At 35.9% G+C, this 27,632-nt stretch overlaps 2 protein-coding genes across 2 annotated transcripts in view; one reads left to right on the top strand and one right to left on the bottom strand.

Annotated features, from left to right (window-relative positions):
- The window catches only part of LOC129261519 (calpain-15-like), a 28,547-nt gene extending 22,609 nt beyond the window's left edge, over positions 1-5,938 (top strand). Inside the window, exon 13 of the mRNA XM_054899578.2 lies at positions 277-5,938. Within this exon, the coding sequence (XP_054755553.2) occupies positions 277-451 (175 nt within the window). The 3' untranslated portion in view covers positions 452-5,938. The remainder of the gene's footprint in view (positions 1-276) is intronic.
- A 1,830-nt stretch (positions 5,939-7,768) lies between these two features.
- LOC129261373 (leucine-rich repeat-containing protein 59-like) lies at positions 7,769-26,750 on the bottom strand. Its single transcript, XM_064099072.1, has 7 exons — positions 26,516-26,750; positions 21,168-21,227; positions 19,180-19,446; positions 17,210-17,282; positions 14,042-14,212; positions 12,321-12,374; positions 7,769-10,547 (listed from the first exon to the last, which is right to left on the bottom strand). The coding sequence occupies exons 1-7, from the start codon at positions 26,621-26,623 to the stop codon at positions 10,330-10,332; spliced, it is 951 nt and encodes a 316-aa protein (XP_063955142.1). The 5' UTR covers positions 26,624-26,750; the 3' UTR covers positions 7,769-10,329.
- Positions 26,751-27,632: the final 882 nt, after the last annotated feature.

A 27,632-nucleotide genomic window follows, 5' to 3' on the forward strand; every position in this document is an offset into this window, starting at 1 on the left:
TCTATTTAAATATAAGTGGATGCAATTGTCAAGAAACTTTGTGTAAATTTGCTTTGTCAAAAATATATATCATGTAAAAAATATATGTATTTTGTATAATTGTATATTATAATGTGTATATCTAGACAAAATGGTTCAGTAAAAAAATTGTTGAGCGTCTTGAATACAAGGTTGAGGTGGACGTGACAAAGTTTAGTTGCATTTGAATTGTCAAGCTCCAAAAAAGTACATTATCATCAAATCAATTTAACTACTAAATCTCATTCTTCTCTGCAGGCAAGTGTTAACGGTTTTAACTCAAGTAGTTGATTCAACTTACACGATATGTCATCACATCACCCATCGTCTCTCGGCTAGCAAAGACCTCCATCCCTGGGCGCCGTCTGGGCTCGTCAACTCGCCAATCCTGACTAATGACATCTCTGGTTTGCACAGTCCTAGACCAATATGAACTTGCATGTCTGTCTCAATTCGTGGCTCTGTCACATCGTTCCGCGCAACTCATCTGCAACAAGGTCTTGAGCATTTTCAAAGCTTTTCTGCATGCAAATCAGTCTTGCGTGCACTTCTGCAGGCAACTGCGTGTGGGATACGTGCGAGATACTGTCAATGCGGGCGGCCTGTTGGCGACTTGCGGGTAGCAAAATGGTTACCAGCAAGCCACATGGAAGGCTTGCATGGAACGATGTGACAGGGCCTATTATAGTCTTTATGCTTTTGGCATTGTCCAGCCGTCAAAACATATCTCTGTAGAGATTACAGACTACTACTACTATGTGAAGACTGCTTCTACTTAGTTTAGTTTATTTCACAAATGAGAATGTCCTGTATAACCTTGATTTTCTAGTCGTCGAAAATCTAGGATGACATGCGCTTAGTAACCATTTGATTATTGAATTCTGCATTGTCAATAGGGGAGATAATGGGATCGTCTCTGTATGTTCCCAGTAGAAAACGGATTAACGCATTTGATGGCATCTTGCGCCGACTTTCTGAGGACATACGTGCTGACAGCAGTGTGCAGATTGCCGTCTGCATTCAACAGGGTAACACATCATGCTGCAGTATTCGATATTAGATCTAGCATTTTGCTAAGAGGGGAGTTGGACCAGTTGGTCTGACCCAATGACCATGAGCTGCGGTGTACTGCTTTCTACCCCAGTTCCCTTCTGTAGATCCGCCACTGAATATGCCTGCGCGACCTTCATAAGCAGGTAAGGGGGTAATGGAGTTTGATCCCCCCTCTTTTCTCTTAATAGGTTTGTTTTGTTTTTAGAAAGCCAAAGGTTCAAGGGGTTCAAACCTCTAAATCCCCCTCTAGATCTGCCATTGTGTGAGATCAACGACCGCCAGTCTTGACCACTCATTCTAGTAAATAAAAAATCCTGATATCAACGAGTGTCGTGTCTGCTACATGCCATGGATACATCAGCTGTTTCACTGTCAAATATTGGAAAAAATACAATATAGTCAAACGTGTGTTAGTGGCCACATTTCTATAGCAGCCACCTGCCTATAGTGACCACTAAAATCTGATTTCCATGGAGGCAGGTTTGTGTGTATAAGAGCCTGTCTATAGCAGCCACCTGCCTATAGTGACAACTAAAACCGATTACCATGGAGGCAGATTGTGTGTATAAGAGCCTGTCTATAGCAGCCACCTGCCTATAGTGACAACTAAAACTAATTCCCAAGGAGGCAGTTTGTGTGTATAAGAACCTGTCTAGAGCAGCCACCTGTATATAAAGGACACATGCTGCGTTTCCCTTCGAGGTGGTCACTGTAGACAGGTTTCTTTGTGTGTAGTTGGGCATTTCAATAACGTAACCCGTTTGGCCGACTGGTTGATCAACCCCCACTTTTCTCCTTCACATGCTGCTCAAGCCATAATGATCTGATAGCTTTAGAATTTTTCATATGAACTGAAACAAAATACCCAAATCATTTCCAAAAGGTCCTACATGTATAGACGGTCGGGTGTGCATACTTCATGGAATGATCCAGTTTATCCAGAAGTAGATTAAGTTGCAATAGAACGACCAGTGCCTCCATGAGTATTGATTAGCAAAAGCAATACACTATGCATAATAATAATAATCTGCTTTTATATAGCTCTTAAATGCATCGGCACGACGTGTCTAAGCGCTTTACAGATATATTATTACCCCGGACATCGGATTCAATCAGTCATTCCCACACACAATGTGTGCACATCCTCCACTCCCTGGGGAGTATTCCAGTCAGTCGCCGGTGAGGCGCACACAGTACTGGACAAGCTACAATGACTTTCACATCCTACCGGGTACCCATTTAGCTCCTGGGTGGAGAGTTGCAAAGTGTGGATTAACGCCTTGCCAAAGGACGCCAGACCGCGGTGGGATTCGAACACACGACCCTCTGTTTACAAGGCGAGAGTCAGAACCACTACACCACGGCTCCTCCACATGATATAGTTTAGCATGAAGTTTACACATGATCTTGTAAAAAAATGTGTATTCAAAACAATGGTGTACATTTTCATTTGATTCTACATGTACATATTGGAAAGTAAAGAGAATCAGGTAAATATATATTTATATACCGGTAGATGTTTCGATGTTTTTGGAAAATGAACAGGTACATGTATGTATTTTCCAGGTTTATCTAAACTTTCTACCCAATTTCACGCATTTACATTTATGTACTGTACATAAATCCCAATATATACTGTATATGATGTTTTTACACATACCAGTCTGTGTATTCATATTTATAATAGATAAATATTTTGAGAGATTCTGTCTCTAAAATGTTTAGAGCTTGCAAGAATATATTGTACAATTGGAATATCTTATAAGGGGATGTATACATATATTTGAGTCGGAGGTTATATAGTAGGAATTTATTTGTAAAACTCCTTTGAGTACTGGTATACAATATTCAGATATAGGTGCAATCGAGTGTAACTAGAAAATCTTTTTAGGTAAAAAAACACAACTCTGTCTTGACTTTCAACATTTTTTATTGCATATTTCTAAATCATATCTTTTGTCACAGTTTTTTTTAAATCTCAATTTTTCCTGTGAATGTGCAGTATATCCAGTACTAGTTATATGCATTCATTTGCTGATTGTCACAACTCGCGGCAAGTCTATTCATTTATTACCATTTTTTATAGTAGAAGTAGATCATTATAGTGACTGAAAAATGAATATATTCTATATATGTATGAGAAATGCATTGTGTGATTGACTGATTGTTGTGAGGAAAGTGATGGCTTGACCCTGTCTATATACCAAAATTCATCAGAAAGGAAAGATGTATATACTGAGTCGAATGGCCCTGGATTTAAATCAGTTAACTTTAACTTTGGTATGTGGAAGCCAGCAAAGCTTTAGTTCTCGGATATTTTATCTCGCCATGTCAACGTAACAACCTTATTGTGTCGAGATGGTGAGATATGTTGTCATGCCAAGTTGACTTATGGCCCTGGATTTAAATGGATTTGAATCAGTTAACTTTAACTTTGGTATGTGGAAGCCAGCAAAGCTTTAGTTCTCGGATATTTTATCTCGCCATGTCAACGTAACAACCTTATTGTGTCGAGATGGTGAGATATGTTGTCATGCCAAGTTGACTTATGAACAGTTACACTGGTACATTGTCAGGGCAAGGTCATAGCTCACCATGATGATATAACTTATAAATGGACTTGGCAAGATCATCATCTCGTCTTCTCATCAAGTAGTATGCCCTTGCAATTTATGTAAGAAGGGGCCAATAATTTGCAAAACAGAAATATTACATATTTTTAATAAATAGCTAGTATGTTTAATTTTGTACATGCAGGTGCTTCATGAGCTTTCAGCTTGATTGTGTGATGTGAGCGGAATGTAGTAGCAGTATTATTTTTGTTACAGTAGTAAGTAATAGTTTGTAATATTTGTTCGGTTGCCCAGTTATGTTACATCTCGGCCCGTTAGCTCGTATAAAGTAATTGTATATGATTGTTCTATGCATATGGTTCAAATGATTGTTCATTTTTTTTTGCATTTGTTCATGGTCATCTAGGCTTATGTTTTATTATGTTTATACAGTTGGTGGGATAGTTATACAGTGCTTTCCAGAAAAAAAGAAACCAGGATTTCCATGTCTTTTTTTCTCCAAAGGAAAATGAATTATGATATGTCATTTACATCATACAATTCAATTATTTCTCTATATTTTGATACCTAATATGATATGAACACTTCTTGCATTAGTAAGCAAGACTAGTTTGAAATTATATTGTCAAAATCAGGTTGCAAAGAAAAATTTGACAAGATTGGTTCGTGATACGATGACCATGCTTATTTAACGATTGGCTCATTAGCATTTATTTTGTATTCTTAAGTTTTTCTCAGTGATCCCTAAAATGATAGTGGATTCATATTCTCACGTGAGTTTCTGCGCAAATCATTTCTGATATAATGCCTCAGTATTTATTGATCGTAATCTGTGCCATGCGTGAAGGATTTGCTTAGCTGTTGGTCTCAAATTATAGACGAGATTCCACTCTTACCATAAGTATCAAATTTATAGTAAACACATATTTAGTCATTGTGAACTCTATCTCTGAAAACCGGTTTCCTTTTTTTTTTGATGCACTGTACAAGGTATGTCTTAGATTTCAATTTTTGTTGACCCATACATGTATGTGTGCTCCTTGTATACACCAAGCTAAGAAAAAATTGTATTTTTTTCCATGTAGGTTTTTTATGCCACCATCTTATGTACATCTGCCCTGAAACCTATGCAAATAATGCAATTGGTATTTAGTTGCCAATAAATTGGAGAAAGGTTTTACAATTCAATAGTTATAAAAAATCAGTGCGAGCTTTCATGTTTGATACACTAAGGAAAACAAATATGGCATGTAAATATTTATTCAGTTTGGGGATTTTACATTGAAATTTGAAATGTCACGTAAATAACGAACAAGTTCAGAACAATCTTCATTGTTTATACTCAGTAAAAATGTCAGAATTATGATCATATTTGCTTCATAGTGCTGTATATCTTGGCTATTTAAGTTGATAGCTATTTCATGTTATATACAGTGGTGCCAGAAAGTTAGTGAACCCCGTCACAATATGCACTCATTCACGCTGAGTGTGAAATGTAGACAACAAACAACACTACAATGTCGGACGAGCCTTTCTTGAATGGAATATTTTATCACCCGACTTCACGTTTAAAAATCTATAACATGGCAGAACTGATGGGGTTCACTTACTTTTTAGCACCACGTTACAGGTACATGTATTCAAAACTACTTTGGAGTGTAGCTCAGAACAGTGGTATTATTATTGACAAGAAAAACAACTTCCGTCTTTTTATCTATAACATTATGAAAGTGCAAGACAGGCCACAGTTCTTTTAAAGTTAGTTTTCAATGTCAGACGGCTGCATTGTGATGGAACAGTCTATGTACTTACATGCAAATACTTTTTTTTTATTACAAGCAGTGAAGGTCATTCATCTTTGCTCACTACTCGTCCTGAAGCTCGGTTTTATGTTTTTGTGTGCTTGCTTGAACATGTCATGTGCAAGAACTCTGTAACAGATCAAACACATTCACACTGCATTCATAGGAATTAAAATAATAATGGTGATAAAAACCTCAAGTTCTCAGAGATGCATCATACCATATAATCATTATGTCTTTGGGAGAAGTGAGTTCTTATACGACAGCAAATATTTTAATATCTATAAAGGTATATGTTTAAAGTAGATTTATATGTGCAATTTATCTGCTTTCTCGCGGCTCGTCGATGTCATTTATTTTCGTACCAAAGAATTCCCTCCGACTGTACATGTAGATATTGCATATTTTTGTATGATTTGATAGCAAATGGTGGTATGGTCCTTCACTTTTTGTACTCAGAAAGAATAAATATGTTGTTGGCAATGAAACTTATTTCTTTATTCCAAGTTGCATTTTGTACAGAATATGGAAAATATTTTGACCATAGTATGTATGTCAGTAATTCTGAAAGGACTTAATCTCCTCTTTAAACTCCACCCCCTTCCCCCTTTACAGGCCTGTCTTTTTCATTCTCTATCTCACCCCTCTCTTTATTTTATTTTTTATTCATTTATATTTATTTATTTATTTTTTTTTTTTTTTCTTTTTTTTTGTGAGGGGGGGGGGGTGAATAATTACAACCAAGTAGGGCTACATGATGTTGCATTTTTGGGTATTCAGTGATTGCCAGCTGTAAAACCACATGGCAATTCTATTCTCTTCCCCCCATGCATGACTAATTGAAAATGTCAAGCAATGTTTACTTTATACCATTTTTTGCACCTAAGTTAGGAAAAAAATAAACAGATGTGGAGATTTTTTTTTCTGTTTCTTTGGGGGGGGGGGAGGGATCTTGGTTAGAGAAGACATTTTTACAACCCTTTCCCATGAGCCCTGATGAATCGGATTGGAGCGATAGGGATAGAGCCTTGGGTGTGTCCACTTTCATCGGGAAAGGATAATTATTTGCTGATCCCAGGCATCGTGAAAAGCACTGGAAATGCCTGTAACAGGGACATCTTTGAGGAACAGCGAACTTCAGCATTATGTTGGGCAAACTGTCAGGCCAGGATAAAGTGAGATGACTTTACCATGAGGTACTAGTAATTCGGGGGGGGGGGGTATATAATTTCTGCTGGTCATAAACCTTGTTTTATCCAAGACAAAAGTGTGTAATGTAATATCCTCTTGTAATAGGAAACATTCAATAAAGAAGAACAGCTAAAATCAATTTAAAACATCAACATCAATTTTTTTTTTCGCAGAAAGTGGATTTATTTATATTATTTAGGAAATAATCATAAATTTCAAATGAAAAGTGAATGAAATTTACATCTCAATGTACACTTCCAAATCAAAATACTGAATTGAAACAAGCACAGTAATTCATAATATACATGTTACAAATAGAGCAAGATGGCTAATTCATATGTATAGAAAACTGTAACATACATGTTTATGTATTTGGCAAAATTTCTGCATATAACATTAAGAATCTATTACATTGTTCACTAATCATAATTTTTCATAGAAGTTTAACACTGGACTTGTTCTTCAAAAAAAATATATATCCTCAGATGGAATAGACACATTATGAATGAAAATCATCATGATTAACTTCACAGTACTATGGTCAGGCAAAAAAATGAAATGGAGAAAGAATATATTTACCGTGGACCAAATTAAAACATAACAAGAATCGCTACGTATACTTCAAGCACATTTACTGTTCTAAATTCCAGAGAAAGGCAAAGAGAGAGAAAAGAGCTGGAAACAAGAAATGAAATGATTTTTTATGAATTCCATATGCCTACTGAGGAGAAATGTGATATAACTTTCTGGTTCGATGTTAGTTTGAACGGAAGAATACAGGAGAAATTCGCCCCTTTACGTGAAAATGCGTTTAACAGGAAAGCAAAATGAAACAACTTTCATAAGCGATTGTGATTGAAAAAATACCTGAAGAGCTCAGAAAATAAATAGTGTGAAGCGGCACGAAAAAAGTATATGTTTAATTTGCCGAGATATTTTCATTCAGTGAAAATTTTGCAATATTCTGGCAATGATGTTACCATGGTTACAAACCACAATATCATAAAGATAAAGTGAAGATTTTATTGGACTGATAAGAGTTCAGGTGCTAGAACAGATTTATTTTGGACAAATTTTATCAGCATTAAATGGCGAAGAGGAATGCAAGGAATAAAACGAGAAAAGAAAATCTTTGTAACACTGTTCCATGTGAATTTATTGTCCAATTACAAGGGTGGCCAAACTTTAAATACACCATAGTAATTACAATACTTGGGTTTTACATTCCACCATCGTTCTAGAAATAATCTATTTTGAGGCAAACTTTATTATCACCCCAGCTTCAGCTCGAGCTGCCATTCCCAGTGCTGGACTTTCAAGGAATCAATCCCGTTAGATACCAATTCACCTCACCTGGGTTGAGTGCAGCACGATGTGGATAAATTTCTTGCTGAAGGAAATTACACCATGGCTCCATATGTCCAGTTCCCACTGCACATATTGATAATGTCACAATAAGTGACCTGCAGTTCATACTGTATGGAATGCAATCACTTTCATCAAATTTATCATTAACACAAAGTCACACATCTTGATTTATTACATATCCTAACTTACTTGTATTATAAGCCATAGCATATACTCTGGTCTAGCAAAATATTCTGCTACTTATTGGATGGACACAGAATTCTTTTTTTTTCACTTCCTATGAAGTGCAGGGAAAGACATTCTCTCTCATCCAGCTGAAACATTTATGCTATAGAGGTACACAGCTTTATAAGGTATAGATTTATCTGTTTTCAACCCACAAATTGGCAACAATAATTAATTTTCTATTAATTTTCATGCTTTGAAAAAAAAATGGATATGGATATAAATAATATCTGTAAAACTGAACGATTACAGAAAAATTTTACCCCCTGGAAAATGTCAATTTGATTTTTTACAAAGAAATTATATTGTGTTTCAACATGTTGTCAATTTAACTTAAAGCCAATCTAAAGCTTTGTGAAAGGATCGGTAATTTGACCCAGACTCTGGTTTCAGAGTGTACCATACAGTAATTACCCAATGTAGGGCCTTAAATAAATGATTTCAGAACAAAATTGATAAGAATTCGATCTAATCGCTTCTCTTTTGATGTTGCAGAATGCCTGTGCAATATTTTGGACACATCTGCTGTCAAAATGTCAATGTTATGGTGTGTTGCAATTAGGGCCAAGAATTGACCCCAGTGTGAAGAAATTAAACCCAATGCAAACTTGTCACTCCTTCGGCAATGCCTTCATCATCATCATCACAGGTACACAGCAACAGAACAAAAGTTCCATGACGCTGTGGTCGGGTGCAGATGCGACATTGATTAGTTTAGAGCAGCCTTAAATTTGTCAAGGGATTGCATTGACGTAGTGGTTAAGGGAAGGTCGTTCCAGTCTTACTTTGTGCCGTTATCCTCTCAAGATCTGTAACATCCAGTATTTCTGGATTTGTTTGTACCTCATTTTTGTAGAATCTGTATTTGTTTAGTGTGTTTGTTTCCAAAAATCAACAAATGGATCTACTCTCTCTGGTACAGGACCTCACAAATCTTGGTCACATTGCCATGGCATTTCATAGCGTGTAGTGATCTTGACATTAAACTGCTCATTCCTTTCTTATTGCTTGTCCAAACTTTCTCAAACTTTCATTGATCTTATTCTTTGATTTACATATTTTCATGCAAGCTAACTTGTTCCAAGGCTTTCATTCTCCCATAAAAACTAATTTAAGATTACAATACTTCTTCAATATAAAGAGCTTGTGACACATGTTGCTATAATAGTTCACTTTAAATACAAATGATGCAATGAATATATACTGGCTCCAAATATTGCAATTAAATGGACAATACATACTGAATGTGAATTTAAAGAGCTCTCACAAAATAAAAAGAAAACAATGCAATAGTACTCTTATTAATGAGATGTAAGTTGGAGAAACAGACTTATCAAATAGCAACAGGTATTTTGAAATTGCGTACCAGAAAAATCACAACAGACATCGGCATGCCACTTGCCAGATGACTGATGAAATTTCAAAGATTGGAAAATGAATATTCCCGAAATATTGCAATTTCTTTGCCATATGAATTTAAAGATATCATCACATTATTTTCTCTACACGTAAATAACTTATCATCACATTTGTTTACTTATTACAAAAATTGTGGAGTCAAAACAATATCCTACTTGGTTTTTGGAGCTATCAATTCTGATTAAGTTGGAGAGTGACCCTTTCTATCAATCGTAAGTTGCAAAAAATATGTTGAATTCAATCATTGACTTTGAAAAGCAGGAATAACCACACATTCATGCACTGAAGCTGAAAATATGTCGTGAAAAATCAAGGAACACAAATCGTGCTTTTGACAAATTCAGCTGGCATACAGGTACAATTTTTTTTCTCTTGGAAACCGAGTATACAGGTCTCAATGAATGTACAAGACTTGAAAAGAAAATGTAAAAACATAGTGAGATAGCACTAGCACTAACAGAGCACTAACAGTAGGCCTGATCACATCTTTCGGATAGTGAGGTCAAATGTTGATCCCAGATGTAAATAATACGTTGCTGTGACAATAGGCATCGCTGTGACAACTACAGGATGTAACGGGGCCTCCGTTTATAGCAAATTGTTAGCATTAAAAACATTTGTGTGTGGCTGGTACAGATGAATCATGAAAGTTGACAAGAAGATATTTTAAAGTGCATAAACTAAAACATTTCTTCTATTTCTTCTCGCAATGATTGCAACCTTAGCCGAGTAACCCCCCACAAACGCTGCCCCTCTGTGCTCACTTGTTCCCGGTAATGCTGTGCAGTTACACAGGCCGGTAATGACTGGTTGCTTTCACAGAAGTAGTATGATCCCACTGCCACGGCTACCACTAACACAAGAAGAGACATGAAGATCAGAAGACAAGACGAACCACCTGCAAAAGGTTTTAAAAATATGACAAATTTGATACTTTGTGAGGGACTCGTTATTATTGGATACCACCTTAAAGCTAATCTCGGTTAACCATAGCAATAAAATATTTCATGTGATAGTCTTTGAAACCAAGGTTACGTGTTACCATATCATAGATCTATATCTAGCAAGGTTATGTCAACTAAACATCGTGATGGTGAAATCTATGAACTGAATACCGAGCACGCAGAGAACTGCAAAAAAAGAAATACCCAAACATAGGGAAAAATTGTTATTACTTTTTTTAAATTATTTTTTGGAGGGGGTCTAATATTGAGCTCACCAACCCAAATTTGCTCTATTGTATTAAAGCTTACATTGCACCATATGGGAATTTCAGACGCCTTTTTAAAAAGTCTTGGCGGAGTCTTTGGGGGTGAATACACCTTGAGCCCCTGTGTATAGAGCGTTCTGGCCCAGTGGACGAGTCTCCGGACTACATTTTCAGCCATAGTGCAGTTTCCTTCAGCAAGAAATTGATACACAATGTGCTGCACTCAACCCAGGTGAGGTAAATGGGTACCTGGCAGGAATTTATTCCTTGAAGGCAGCATGCATAACAGCTGCTCTGCTAAAGCCAGGGTAATTATGCTGCATTACTGTAGCGCACTTAGAAACTTTTGATAAAGTAACTGTTAAGAGCTCTATAAGCAAGTATTTTTTTATATTTTTTTTTGTATGGGACAATGTAGCATTATTGTATGGAGAAAGAATTATTTTTCAGCAGGAATATCACACTCATTTTTGCTAATCGTTTGTTAATTACACATTTTTTACCAGTATTAATCAGCACAGTTATACATACATGTAGAGACACTTGCATGGGTGGTCATTTGATTATTTTCTGTTCATATTTCATGTTACCCAAGTTGAATAATTCAAAGTAGATCTAAAAACACTCATTTCTTCATGATAATTAAACTCAACAATTTTGGACACCTGGGATATGTCTTTGAACTGATTCAGATCAATTATGACTTTAAAATTGATTTTATTAAAAATGAATAACATTTGGGATCAACAAAAAATTTAAAGGACAAGTCCACCCCAACAAAAAGTTGATTTGAATAAAAAGAGAAAAATCCAACAAACACAACACTGAAAATTTCATCAAAATCGCATGTATAATAAGAAAGTTATGACATTTTTAAGTTTCGCTTAATTTCACAAAACAGTAACATGCACATCCCGGTTGGTATGCAAATGAGGGAACTGATGACATCACTCACTCACTATTTCTTTTGTATTTTATTGTATGAAATATTCTAATTTTCTCCTCATTGTCCTTTAGAACAAAGTTTTATTTCCCCTGAACATGTGGAACTACCATTGTTAAACATTTATGGTTCAGTCAAGTTGGTCCTTATTTTCAAATCCGTAAAAATTGAAATATTGTGTAATTCAAACAATAAAAAACAAAAGAAATAGTGAGTGAAGGACATCATTGATTCTCTCATTTGCATGTGACTGAATTGTGCATATAACTATGTTGTGAAAATAAGCGAAACTTCAAAATATCATAACGTTCTTATTTTACATCCCATTTTGATGAAATTTTCAGCATTATGCTTGTCTTGATTTTTCTCTATTGATTTAAATGAACATTTTTCTTAAGTGGACTTGACCATTAATTACAATATTTCAAAAGAAAATGCCTTGTTTTTTTTTAAATCTGAATATCAAACATATAAATTATAATCTAAAAAAAAAACAAGAGTGAAAAATAAAAACAAACCTGTTTTCTCCTTCTCCTCATAACCTCCTGCATCACCATTTGCTTTGGAATGTTCTAACAAAAGAAAATAATTCAAATTCAAGTTAATTTCCCATTATCTCACAATACATAGTATAATAAAACATCACAAAATATTAAAGAGACCTGGGTCTTCACCATAACAAGATAAATATTGAAAAAAAATCCAAGCATGTCTTATTTGTAAAGCTTCACTAATGTAAATAAATTATATCATTCTCACTTATAAATCTTACAATAAGAGGGATGAGAATAAGATACAATCCTTATAAAGATTGATTTTTTTTGGAAAATTATCAAATTGATATTAATAGTGCCAAAGAATCAGGGAAAATCAAACGAATACAACTTCAAAAGAAGTGACTACCGGTAGTGTGAGACTTAGAGATTGGTGAATTGATATAAAAGTCCTTCACGATTCCAAAGTGCTAATTACACCTAAAGGGGAAATTCACCCTGAAGATAAGTTGATTTTAACAAAAGCAGATAATCAGAGAAAAATATTAACAAACGTTTGATGAGAATCTGTCAAACTATAAGGGAGTAACAAATTTACAAAATGTCAATTTTGTGATATAAATTCCATAACATTTTATTTCCTCAAAAAATTAAAAGTAATTTTGTTTGTGGGTGGATATATCCATCAGACTCACAATTCCATACCCCTTTGTAGGAAAACAAAATTATTTGTATTCTTCATGCTTCAGTAAATTTTTTGAATTAATACATTTTTAGATGATATATGGGGGAGCTACTCGCATGACATCACAAATTAAAAACTTCGGGAGCCGGTTTCATAAAACTTGTAATAACAAATTTAGAATTATAGTAATAAGCTACTGAAATCCTTCATTTTGGTTGGCTGATAGTAAATTTGTTATCAGTAATTGTGCATTTGTTATTATAAGAAGTCTTTATGAGAAACGGGATCCAGAACTCTCCGTTCTTTGATGGATTTTCATCAAAGCTTTACCAATATTGTACTCCATTTTTTTTTAAATTTTACTAAAGCCTCATATCGCAGGGTAAACTTTGCCTAAAGGGATGCTCCAGGCTGAAGATAATTATATTTCAATAAATAGATTAAAATTCACAGAGCAAAATGCTGAAAATTTGATCAAAATCGGATAACAATTACTAAAGTTATTGAATTTTTAAGATTTGCATTATTCCGGTGAAACAGTTCTAGGCATGTCTTCGTGAATATTCATTAGGTGGGCTGATGATGTCATATCCCCACTTGTTCTTTTGTATTTTATTACATGAAATTAGGCTTATTCAAAATTGTTCTACCAAGAACTAAAACAATTGGATTGACAACTGATTAAGTGCATTACTTATTTATTGCAGCAACTTACATGTATTTAATCATAATTGCGACACATCATTTACACATGTACGAAAAAATGAAACAATTAATGATTTCATGTAATAACATAAGAAAAGGGAATGTGGGGATGTGACATCATCAGCCCACCTAATATTCATGACGATGTGCATATAACTGTTTTCACAAAATATTGCTAAACTTTAAAATTAAATATTTTTGTTATTTGTTATCCGAATTTGATGAAATTCTTAAAGCATTTTGCTCATTGAATTTTACTCCATTTATTCACAGATAAATATTTTCAGCCCAGAGCATCCATCTAAAGTAAGAAACCTTCTTCTCATCTCCCCCTTCTACATGAGACAATGGTTACCTTCTGAGTCGTTTCTCTCCTCCTCTTCCTCCTGCCTTTTCTTTTCTGCTTCTTGCGTTGCTTCATACGCCTGTCTTCTCCTTTCCTTCTCCTCTAGTTTTTCTTTCCTCTTTCTTTCCTTTTCCTCCTCTTCTTTCTTCTTTCTTGCAGCTTCTCGGTGACTCTCTCTCACTATAGAAAAGATGCACATTGGGATACAAAATATCCAAACAGGAAGTAACCTTGCTAACCAAAATACATAGGCCCATATTCTGAAGTCAGGTTTAACCTAGACCATGGTCTAACTCTGTGCTAAAATTATGGGGAGCCAAAATTTCAAAAATTATGTTTATATTGTATATTTCTTATGTTTACTATTTTTTTTCCCTTTTGCATTCATAATGAAGAAAAATACTTCAGTTATCATTCCCAGACAATTATGAACAATTTGAGTGTCCAATAAGTTAATAAATTGGATGTGTACTGTTAGTGATTTGTGCCCCATTTGGCTCTCCATACTTAAACCACAACTTTAAACCAGGTGGGTGTTTCATAAAGCTGTTCGTAAGTTAAGAGCGACTTTAAGAACGACTGGTGATCCTTTCTTGTGGTAAATGGTATATTCATTGGCGATGGTTTCGCGTGTAAGAAAGGTTCACCAGTCGTTCTTAAAGTAGAACTATATTGAAAATCGTAAAAATGGAGAATCATATATCAAATTAAAGGAGAAAATAAGGAGAACACGATGGTGTAAATCATTTATCATGGAGACCGATGGAACTCGGTTAATTGATAGTTTAAAGTTCTCTCTCTGAATGCTTCAAACACGCAGAATTACGTTCGCGAAATTGGGGATTTTTTATGACGTCACTTTCTGTACGAGAGGCGTGATTGGCTCTCCAACGTGAAGCTCCACTTGCATGCAAAACCTGTTGCGAGGGTACGTTTTCTCCACATTGTCACTGAATACTTCGATCCCGAAATAAAAGAAAACCAAGAATTTTATCTAGATTTGGATTTTCAAATTGATGATTATGAAGATGAAGAGAATGATGATGAAGTTTCTAGCTCTAGAAAAACAAAGTGACGTGGATAGAGGTATACATTAGGGGAATTACGCCGGTGATTATGAGTCGGACAATTCAACTTGCATGCCGATTCGCTACCAACACATGCAGCTGATAGCTTCTCCGCGGGTCAAATCCATGAAAATGAATTCCATCACGACCACATCCAGACAGAGTCTCTTTCTTCTATCAACAACATAATGAGAATGAAAATAATGATATAACTGTACTTACAAACAAGTGAATATATCCGAACCTAGGCTGAAGGTAAATCAACTCAAGGAATAACAGCAGACAATATGCACCGACGATGAATTTCACGTGGCTGGGAGATTGTCACTCGTTCTGTTAGATAAAATTTCTATCTCATTATTTTGACTAAATTACGAAACTCGGAGGATTAGTATTCTACATAAAAATTAAGTAACACCTGGTACTATTTCTTGAATAACGATAAAACCTTTTTGAAGCAAAGAAAATGAGGTAAATTAAAATTAGATATAAAAGATCATCCGCCTAGCTCGCATTCAATTGTAAACAATCAGCAAGGCGAGCACATAGAGTTGGATAAAGCTACGCTCCAACTCTATGGGCGAGCAAGCCACTGAACTGAAAATACGTATTTTCAGTTCAGTGGAGCAAGCTGGCCATGTGCTTTTGATTGTTTGTTTACAATCGCATGCGGCTAAGTGGATGATCCTTTATATCTTATTTTAATTTACCTCAATTTCTTTGCTTCAAAAATATTTTATCGTAATTTAAAAAATAGTACCAGGTGTTACTTAATTTTTATGTAGAATACTAATTATCCGAGTTTCGTAATTTAGTCAAAATAATGAGATATAAATTTTATCTAACAGAACGAGTGACAATCTATTCCAGCCACGTGAAATTCATCGTCGGTGCATATCGTCTGCTGCTATTCCTTGAGTTGATTTACCTTCAGCCTAGGTTCGGATATATTCACTTATTTGTAAGTACAGTTATTTTATTATTTTCCTTCTCATTATGTTGTTGATAGAGGAAAGAGACTCTGTCTGGATGTGGTCATGCTGCATGGAATTCATTTTCATGGATTTGACCCGCGGTGCAGCTAGCAGCTGCATGCGTTGGTAGCGAAACGGCTTGCAAGTTGAATTGTCTTACTCATCATCACCGGCGTAATTCCCTTAATTTACCACCATCCACGTCACTTTGTTTTTCTAGAGTTAGAAACTTTATCATCATTCTCTTCATCTTCATAATCATCAATTTGAAAATCCAAATCTAGATAAATTTCTGGGTTTTCTTTCATTTCATGATCGAAGTATTCAGTGTCAGTGTGGAGAAAACGTACCCTCGCAACAGGTTTTGCATGCAAGTGGAGCTTGACGTGGGAGAGCCAATCACGCCTCTCGTACAGACAGTGACGTCATCAAATTCGAGTCAATTCAGAGACCGATGCGAGGCATATTTCGGAGAGGTATTTTAGCGCTTTTTAATCGGCGATTTCCACCTTATGTATTATTTTCGTTATTTTTGAATGACCTAATGGTAATCCTCACATCATTACCTTTCCACTGATATATAATAAGGCCATATTCATAATCAATATATTTCTCCTTTAAAGTTGCTCTTAACTTACGAACAGCTTTATGAAACGGCCCCCTGGGTTTAAGTTAAACCCGAGTTTAGAATATGGGCCATAGGGTGGTATTCTGAAAGCCATGGTTTAGTTAAGCCTGGGTGAACTTAGACCACACTTTTACGCAGTGACAGTTGTCAACTCAATTAAAAAATATTCTTTTCCTGCTGCAAAATGTTGTCAAAAAGTTAATTTGAGTCATGGAAATGGAAGAATAAGTACATACAAAGATATTATGAAGTTTATCTTTATTTGCTTCTCCCCACCCAGGTGTAGTAAATGAGAACCCGGTAGAAAGAAATTTCTTGCATGCTTGAGCACCTGATCAGAGGAGCCATGCTGAAGCTGGGGTAATAGTATGCAGCACTTAGAAACGTTGTACTAAGCGCAATATAAATGTTGCATATTATTGTTATCATATACTCATTTTATTTTTTGGGGGGGTATTTGTGCAATTCTGAAACCCAGAAAACTGTTTAAATCGGTTGAAATTCTTACTTCTTTCTTTCGCTTCTTGCTTCTGTCTCTCTGCCTCCATATGTGCTTGGATAGACTGCATGTGTGCCACTACCTGGACATTCAAGAAAATACATGTCAGGATTAAAAAAAGAATCATTAATGGTCAAGTCCACCTCAGAGAAATGTTGATTTGAATCAATAGAGAAAAATCAGACAAGCATAATGCCGAAAATTTCATCAAAATCGGATGTAAAATAAGAAAGTTATGACATTTTCATAAAGTTTCGCTTGTTTTTGATAAAGTATGCACAATTTAGTCACATGCAAATGAGAGAATCGATGATGTCCCTCACTCACTATTTTTGTGTTTTATTGTTTGAATTAGACAATATTTCAATTTTTACAGATTTGACAGTAAGGATCAACTTGACTGACCATAAAATGTTAAACAATGGTAATTCTATATGTTCAGGGAGAAATAAAACTTTGTTTCACAGGACAATGAGAAAATAAGAATATTTCATATTTCATACAATAAAATACAAAAGAAATAGTGAGTGAGTGATGTCATTAGTTCCCTTTTTTGCATACCGACTGGGATGTGCGTATAACTATTTTGTGAAATTAAGCGAAACTTACAAATGTCATAACTTTCTTATTTTACATCCGATTTTAATGAAATTTTCAGTGTTATGCTTGTTTGATTTTTCTCATTTTATTCTAATCAACTTTTTTTGGGGTGAACTTGTCCTTTAAACACGGTCAGAAAATAAGATACCTGTATACACATCTTGCATAAGTGTTGATAGTAATAAATACCAATTCCACTTGCTTGTAGTTATACAGCAGTTAGGGGGCTTGTCAAAAATCTGCGCCGCTTCATTTGGCAGGAACTCCGCAATAAATAAGATGCTATGCATCATTTCATTCCAGCTTTCCTGCAGTCCCCGTTGTTTTATCTATGGTGACTGTTATTATTGATAATGAAAAGCTCCTTGCAAGATTCCTACTGGAGAGACATGGCTGTGACATTTGAGAGGGTTTCAATAAAGCATTTACTTTATCTGAAGTCCCTATCAAGCACTCGACAACAAAGCAGTAAAATTACTGTCTTTGACATAATAATAATAGCTGGATTTATAAAGCGCTTTTTGCCTGAGGATACAAAGCGTTGCTATTATTACCCCGGCTTTAGCTCGAGCTACCATCACCAGCGCTCAGTGCATTCAAGGAATGAATCCTGCAGGGTACCCATTCACCTAACCTGGGTCGAGTGCAGCAGTGTGGATAAATTTCTTGCTGAAGGAAAACGTGCCATGGCTAGGATTCGAACCCACGACCCTCTGTTTGAAAGGCGAGAGTCAGAACCACTAGACCACGACGTGCCCACATGGAAGCTGCTATGCCCTCTGCATTTCAAGATATGGATGTAAGACTCCGATTTACTTTCTTTTGGTTGATAGATACAGGACGTGTTCAACCTATCAATCATCAATGAGAGCTGACCGAATTCATAGAAATTACTTCTTGACAATCATCATTTTCTTCAACCACTTTTCTTCAACTGAATTGTTTCAGTAGAATATTGATTAAATAATCATCTTCTTGTCTTGTATAATAAGACATACTATCACTTCTTCAGCAACGACAAAATATAAGGTATCTTTCATTGGCTTTGCATTAGAAAGACAGCTATATTCAAGATTTCTAAGTATTTTGCTTAAATCTATAAAGTCATCCGCCTACCAGGCTTAAGTCTGGCTTCGAGCAGTTTAGATATGCGTAGTCATACGTTCTTTGCCCAGATGGATACATACATTGTGCTCAAACTTCATGATGTAACAATGGTTATTAGTAAGTAATTTGCTTGAATTTGACTTGATAAAGGAAAATACTTAGATGCGATTTTGCTTAGCCAAGTAAAAGTAAAATACTTACAAAATCAATACTTCCAATTGAATACCAGCCCTGCACTAACAAAAATTCATTGTTTAGTTCAAAGTACCCACCTTCTGAGCACACGTTTTACACTGTTTATCATCCAAGCAGTCTCCTACTATCTTGGCCAGACTTGGATCCAGAGGGTTCTCTTTGACGTCCAGCCAACGCAATGACCGGAGGTCGCCGAAGCTGACCGGTAGATTGGTCAGCTTGTTGCCAAGGAGATCAAGGCGCTGGAGGGCCGCCATGAGCCCAAAGTTTTGGGGGAGGGACTCCAGGAGGTTCTTGCTGAGGTCCAATTTGGTTAGGTGTGAAAGATGAACACTGAGGTTATCCTGGAAAAGAAATACATAAATGTGAACCTCTGGGACTAGTCAAATCTTGCCATGTTATAAGACAAATGAATATACATTTTATATTTAGGTACATGTACTTACACATGCTTTATTGGCAGTCTTATGTACCATTTTAGAAAGGGAAATGAAAATATATTGTAGTTTTTGGCCATTTGATTTAATCATAACACATCGTTTTTGGTTCCTTGGCAAAAAAAAATGAATGTAGAACTTATGAAGAAATAAATGTATAAAGGTATTTTTAAACATGTTAAGGACAATAATTTGTAAAATTGTAGTAGGCAAATTGGATCATTGCATTCTGGTGAAGAAAGTGACAAAGATGTGAAGCAACTATTCTAAGTGGGTAGCAGGCTATACAGTGCGTCCCAGAAAAAGGAAACATTTTATTTCTTCAAATGCAAATTAATCATATTTCATTTACATCATCGTACAATTCAATTATTCCTCTATATTTTAATACCTTATATGTGACAAACACTTCACACATTATCGAGCAAGACAAGTTTGAAATTTTAATGTCAAAATCATGTTGCGCAGAAAAATTAGACAAGATTAGTTCGTGATACGACAACAGTGCTTATTTGACGATTGACTCTGTATGCTCATTTTTTTTGTATTCTTTTTTTAAGTTTCTCTCAATGATCCCTGAAATGAGAGTCGATTCAGATTCTTCCGTGAGTTTCTGCGCAAATCGTTTCCGATAGGCCTCAATATTTATTGTTTGTAACCTGCCATGCATGAATGATTTGCCAAGCTGTTGGTCTCAAATTAAAGATGAGTTTCCACTCTTACCAACAGTATGATAGTAAAAACATGTTTGATAATTGTGAAATTTATCTCTGAAAACAGGTTTCCTTTTTTTGTGGGACGCACTATATAGGGCACTGATTATTAGCCATGGGAAATATTTCTTTTCAATTGCTGCAGTTTAATACGATGTTGGTATTAAGGAAATAAACAATAATACTAAATAACCAAACAATGAAGAAATAATGTTTAGCATAACATTTGGTACAAGCACAACAAAATTATAAAAAAAGAATGTGTTGCTAATATTGGAGGTGGATTATCGAAGGGTAAACGAGGGTCATATTTCAGAACCAAGTTTCATCTTGTTGGAAAAGGATTGTTGTTGTGCTAATCAATGTGACACAATTTTTAAAGAAATTGGGTTGGAAAATGTAACAAAAGTGGACCGGAAAACTGAATGGCAATTTAAGATGATTAATACCTCAGTCACGTTTGCTCTACGGCGAGTCAAAAACAGCCATTTTATTCATTTTTATTCAAACCACCTATATGTAGCTGGTACAATAGATGTTAAAACTCCCGTTTTTGACTCACCGTATGGCCGCCGTAGAGCACATATGACCAAGGTATACGGATTAGTATTTTTTATATATATATATATGGATAATCTTGCCTAGAAAAAACAAACTATGGACACTTTTATAAGTAATACAATGTTGACTTCCCATTTTAAAGCTAATGATCTGTTGATTATTGTGATAAGAATGTCATTAAATTTGTTACAGAGGGAGGGGGATACCACCCCCATTGCCTCCTAGATACACACACCTGCTCTAGAGACTACTTAAAAAATTCCTTCAAATTTGTGATCTGTCAATACAGACAATTTTTCAAACAAACAAAAAATTGAGATAATTCTGTTGAGATTTTTTAAAGATCATACTTACTGGTAAACTGACCAACTGGTTGCATGATAAGTCAACACATTTTATCTTTGAAATAGAAGCCTGTGAATAAAACAGAAACGGAGAAAGAAAAATGATGATTTCACGATGTTCTGCAATGGTGGCGATTCTTCAAATCCACACTATTCATGCCTCTATAACCCAGACCTAAATTTCTATCTAACAATTGGACTCCTATGCACCTGTATGTGATTTTACGTGTAATCCCCTATGGACAGCTGACTACTGTTGATCTCCGCCACCTATCGGAGCAAGAAGAACAAGACGAAGAAGGTAAACAAATGTACAATTCATATATGACTCTCAAGCTTTCCCAAGGCTTCAGAGTGCGCATGAATGGTGTTTAACTCCTTTATTATCCATCAGTGAGGCTGTTCACACCGCAAGGGGGGACCGTGGGCGGACCGTGGATCGCGCTATCGTAGCGCGATCCACGGTCCGCCCATTGGCATTCGCCGGATTCACACCGCAGTGAGATAGCGCGGTCTATCATAGCACCCCCTTTTTTGAGAGGTCCTGTTGCCATGGCGTGCTATCGTAGCTCGGGTTCACACCGGCAGAGATAGCGCGATCTAGCGCGCGCTAGACCGCGCTATCTCTCGTGGACCACCCCCAAGAGGTGCTCCAGTGGCACGCCGTTTTGGCTCGCCGTGGCTCGCTGTTGGGCGGACCAAAACGACGTTGTACCTTCCACACCGCAGAGATAGCGCGATCTAGCGCCCGCTAGATCGCGCTATCTCTGCCGGTCTGAACAGGCTCAGTGTGACATATTTCCATGGCTCCTCCAGGAAGAGAACACAGTCCCAGGGCAGCAGAAACAGAGTTTTTGGCAACGGCACAAGCCTAATGAGTGTACAGTGAGGTACCATTTCTTCAATGTATTTTTGGGCACATAAACATGATCCATTTTGCTCCTTTTTCAGAAAATGTATCAAATTTCTGTAACTTTTAAGTAATTTTCATTATGTTTTAGAACTTGAAGATTATTTTTATGTGTTTTTTATGACAAATTAAGAGCTTTCTAAATTTTGTGGTCCTATCCTTGCCTGCTGCTTTTTTAAACTCAGCTGGACAATCAAGCCACCCAGGGTTTCCATTCTCTGGCTTGCGATCAGCCAAATGAAATGATTGTAAAATCCTTTTCCATGACAAAGCACACATTAAATATTGGCTCCCTATTTCCACCCATCAAAGTGAGTGACGCATACAAAATACAATTAATGAGATCTAACTTTAGAGATCCCCGGGTGGTTCCCAAAATTCAAAACCACGATTTGGCCATTATTAAATAACATGATAAGGCATTAGCCTAGGGCCTATTTGTTTCAATTTTCAAATTCAAAAGTGACAATTGTGGGGTTACACATGCACATGTTATTGCACAGATAGACAGATTTAACTAGTTATTACACAAACTGAGAGTCGGTCAGTGACTAACGTGAGATCTAAAACTTTTAACTTTAGGCCTAGCCGCACCCATGGGTTCAATTCATCTCACGTGCGAAGGAATATCATATGCACCTGGTGCACGCGAATCTTTCATACCCTTTTTGCTCAAATAATGTATCATTACATTATAGCTAAGATATCAAAATGTGCTATGACACTTATCGAACCATATGGATCGTTTGTTGACTTCTCTTTGCTGTTTTTTTTTAAATAAAAAATTGAATTTTTCTTGATCTTCACGTAGATGCCTCTTGATCAGCGTTGATATCAATTTTTGCCTAAAGAGGGCGCGCGATATTATTCATCAAGGCCCTATATAAATGTTTATATAGGGCCTTGTTATTCATAAGCCAGTTTGTTTACTGTTCTGCAGCTTGTACTGCTAGCTGCATTCTAGGCGCTCAGCATTATTTTCTTGCTCGTTCGATCACTTTCATCATCATCTTGTCAAAAGATGGCGTACTTTACCTATAACTATACATGAGATGCAACCTGTTGATTTTTTGTACAATTTCCTATTATGCGCCGACGACTTGAATCGAGACTGTTTGATAGGAAAAATTCGCATTTCGATTGTCGTTTGCGTAATTTCCACCGCAGTATTAAGGATCTACGGACGGAGTATCCTGGCCAAGATTTGGAGGTAAGCGTTAAAAATCATTTTTATAAATAATTTCAATTATATCCCTTACTTAAGATTGTTGTATTGAGAGTGTACACAAGGAGAAAAAGAATAGTTTTACTTCGAAAAACGTTTGCCATGAAATAGTTCATTTTCCTTGCTGACGTCACGCATAGTCCATTTTTTCCCTAGGTAAGGCATGCGAGCAGAGCGCTGCTCAGCCCAACGGTACTCTCTACTGCATGCCACGGGAAACTTTCGGCGAGCTGCACTAACCAGGTGCGCTCGCTGAACAGACGATCAATACGGCAAGGCATATTGTTTTCTCAACTTCTCAACGATTGTTCCATCATCGACTTATTAAAAATCGTTTTGCTGTAAAAGTCGGGTATCAACGAAGAATATCGTATGAAGAATATATATGAGTGGAAGGGATATAAAACAAATATACAATGACCCATTCTCGGAACTGGCTAAAACTATTTGCACTCAGGAACATCACATAGTACTATTCTCCCTCGGGCCGATGGCCCTCGGGAGAATAGTACTATATGATGTTCCTTCGATGCGAATAGTTTTAGCCAGATCCTCGAGTGTCATTGTATATTTGTATACTATATCTTTAAAATGAAGTTATTTAAGATTGACATTTACAATTACATACAGTAGTGAAGAAATATTGAAAGTTTTGGCGTGTTTTATTCCCTCACATTCGTGTGATGAATGAAAACGTCAAAATGTATGGCAGTGTATCCTATTGCCGGACACCTTTATTTCAGTGCTTTAAAAATGACAACTAGAGGAAATACAATCAAGAAAAATTCACACTTGCTATTCCAAATATTATGAAAATTATGAATATGATAAAATTATTTTATATTTACCAACCATTTTCTTTGCATCGCAGTTGCCGCATACCCCTCCACGAAAAACACGTGACAAATTACATCATGATTCCGGACGCGCGCTGGACGGGTAAAGATATCCTTGATTATAATGATGTAAGAGCAAATTTGTGTGATTTTTTTCTTCTTATATCATATCATGAGTAAATTCTAAGTATTATTTGTTTTTTTAATAGCGAATCTGAGCAGATGTTGGTAATAAATTTGTGTTTGATAACTTATTTTATTTTGTCTTGTTAGCTGCATGTTCCATGGCACTTTCCAATAATAATATGCTCGCGTTCGTATCGTGACGCTCATCAAGTTCTATCGATGCGCTGCCGATCGACGGCTCTACTCACGGTAAACCTCGCGCACGGTTACCTTGAGAACTAGCCATCGACGATCACCCACTATACACCACACCTCATCATTCGATCGAAGGAGTGGACGAGATTGAAATTCGGCAGATCAGGCCCATATTTCCGTTAGAAAATATATCAATTGTTAATACAAAAACTATGTTATATGATATTTTAAGCATTTTCTGTCATTTTTAGAGATAATTAGGCCTAGGTAAAAGTTGGATTTTTTGCCTTGTTTTTGCAATCTTGTTCTATGTATTGCTCTGTGAAATTGAATTGCGGAAGTCTTTCGGTACGAATTTGTTTTAGAACGCAGTAACTGCAGGAACAACTGTATTTTTCCAGTAGATGCGGTATAAAGCCTAGTAAAGGTATAAATATGCGCGTCCGGAATCATAATCAGTAGAGGCGCACGGCCAATATTGGAGACTGTCTCCAATGTGGGAGATTATCTCCAATATCAGAGACTTTTGTAAAGAATTTGGGTATCCAATTTCAGAGACAGTCTCCAGTTTTGGAGATCAATTTCCTTTGTTTACATTTGCTGCAAAAGGATTACCTTGGCGGCAAATAAAAATGTGATAAGCAGATTCCTCATGAAAAATTAGGCCTACCCCTTTTCACCGTCTACTTTAAAAATTCATTGTCTACTTTTGTTTTGATAAGGATTTTTGTTGTCAATCACACACAAAACAAATGGGCTTCTGACCTCAGTGAGACAAAATTTTGGGTGGAAAAAAATCATGATTTTGTTGGTGTCGTTTCTTTTGTCCTTTTGCAAAGCAAGTCTCCAATGTGGGAGATTGTCTCCCCTATTGAGTATTGGAGAGAGTCTCCCATATTGGCCGTGCGCCTCTACTGATAATAGTGTCCGGTAATACAATACGTGACTATACTTATATACTACGAAATCACATGCGTTGTGCGAGGTTATACTAACCTCGCATGCTTGTGTAAGTGGGCCTAGGCCCTAGCCGCGCCGCCTGGCCTGGCTTGACAGTTAAATTGTTGCAGACTTGACTGCAATAATACTAGACCTAGGCCTATACACTCTAGGCGACACCCCAATACCTACCCGTGCTAATAAACTGGGACTCCACTCACGCGCATTTGGGCCGCCCTAGCTTAGAACTAAGCAATATTATCTAGAAATTGTTACATTGTAGTCATTAAATATGTTCTATTAAATAAATTGATAATGTTTAATCGGTACTCACCGGTTCTTTTGTTGCATTTTCAGACCATTTCTCACAATTCTTCGTAAATATTTGCGGCAAATTTTGTCGCCATAGACAGCTTAGCATCCATCTTTATTGATAAATGGAGCGCCCTTTACGATAGTTGTTAATGCCGCGGAGAAATCGTTAGGCATTTTGGCCTGTGTTCAACTTAGGCGTTCTTTCTGTTTTATTTTTTATATTGAAGATTGTGCATTTGTTGAATAGCGCCGTCTACGTCAGGTATGAGATCGAGTGTATAAATACACTCTTCCAAAATAATTATGATTCCGACCTGGCGCTGTTTAACTTCAATCTCTTTCACCTAAATTAGCGATGAATGCTAGCATTATAAAATATATATTATTAACGTCTGACGAAAAGAATAACCAACCGATCAGCTGACGAGAACGCGAATCACGTGATCTTCATATCAGCTTCGATCGCGAGTCAGAAGAGAAGAGCAGCTGCCCAGAAAATCAGGAAAAAGCCGTGAAAATGTAAGTTCCCCTTCATTTCTTTCATTTTTTTTTGTTGCTAACGATGCATTTACAATTTTACACTATAAAATTATAATTTAAATAAGAGAAAGGAATATAGCTTGTACTTGTGATATAATATATAAATATCCTGTTCTCAGAGATTTCTAACCAAAAATACTACTGATGTCGCCTATGACTGAGGTCCATACATGTAATGTTGGACCTCATTGGTACTACTACTAGGAGTGGGCCTATAGGCTATACGGTAATGCACGCCCACATACCGAAAATGATGTTATAAAAATACTCACAATCTCTTTCACGGGTATTTTTGTAAGACCAGAGAGGCTTAGATCCAGTTCATTTCCCTCAATCTTGTCCTTTAAAGACTCCTTTGTAATTTTACTTTTGTTTGACATTTTGAAACACCAGTCAAACACGAAAGAGAGCTGAAAAATGACTCTTGTGACGGCTGTTTCACTTTCAGTGTTTGAGTCGAGTTGTGCCAGTTAGACGTTTTCGTTTTGCAAACGTGTAATTTTATGTAGCTTTCGTTTAAGTCTAGTAGAAGAATTATGAGAAAATAATATTTTTTTTATCCTTTTGAATTCACAGTTAAATCATTACATTTAACATTTGGGCTTACTTTTCAATAATTTAATCTTTACTCCCAAAGTATGAAATTACATTAGAGCTGCTTTATATTTTTTTAATTCAGAAAAAAAATTATATTGCGTAGAATTAATATATGTAAGATATAATGAAATGAGCCCAAATGAGCCTATACTATACTTGCAGGGAGCTTTTCTTTAATTCCTTCCTTTCAGATCTCTCTCTCTTTCTTTCTTTCCTTCCTTCCTAGCTTTCTTCCTTTCTTTCTCTCTAATATTCTTTGTTTCTTTCATTTATTTATTTCTCTCTTTCCTTCCTTCCTTTTTTCTTTCTTTCCTTCCTTCCTTTTTTTCCTTCCTTCCTTCCTTCCTAGCTATCTTTCTTTCTTTCATTTCTTTCGTTCAGTAATTCTTTCTTTCTCTCTTTCATTCCTTCTTTTTTTTCTTTCTTCCTTCCTTCGTCCTTCCTTTCTTTCGTTCAAAAATCAAGGTAAAAAGAAAATAGGAAAATGAGATCGGCGAAAATGAATTTTAAAAACTAAAGAAAACAAAGTGAAATAAACGAAACTTATATAGAGAAAAAAAACTAAAAAGAAAACAGGAAATGAAAAAACAAAGCAAAAATTCAAAGGGAAAAGAAAAAAGGAAGAAATAAATAAAATGAAAAGAAAAGAAAAGAAAAGGAAAAAAGAAATGAAAAGAAAAGAAAAGAATAAAAGAAAAGAAAAGAAAAAAAGGAAGAAATGATGCAAAGAAAATATAATCAAAAGAACACAAACAAACAAAATGAAAAGGAAATACGAAAAGAGAGAGAAGA

Source organism: Lytechinus pictus, chromosome 5, assembly GCF_037042905.1.
Source record: "Lytechinus pictus isolate F3 Inbred chromosome 5, Lp3.0, whole genome shotgun sequence".
In the NCBI taxonomy this organism is placed as follows: domain Eukaryota; kingdom Metazoa; phylum Echinodermata; class Echinoidea; order Temnopleuroida; family Toxopneustidae; genus Lytechinus; species Lytechinus pictus.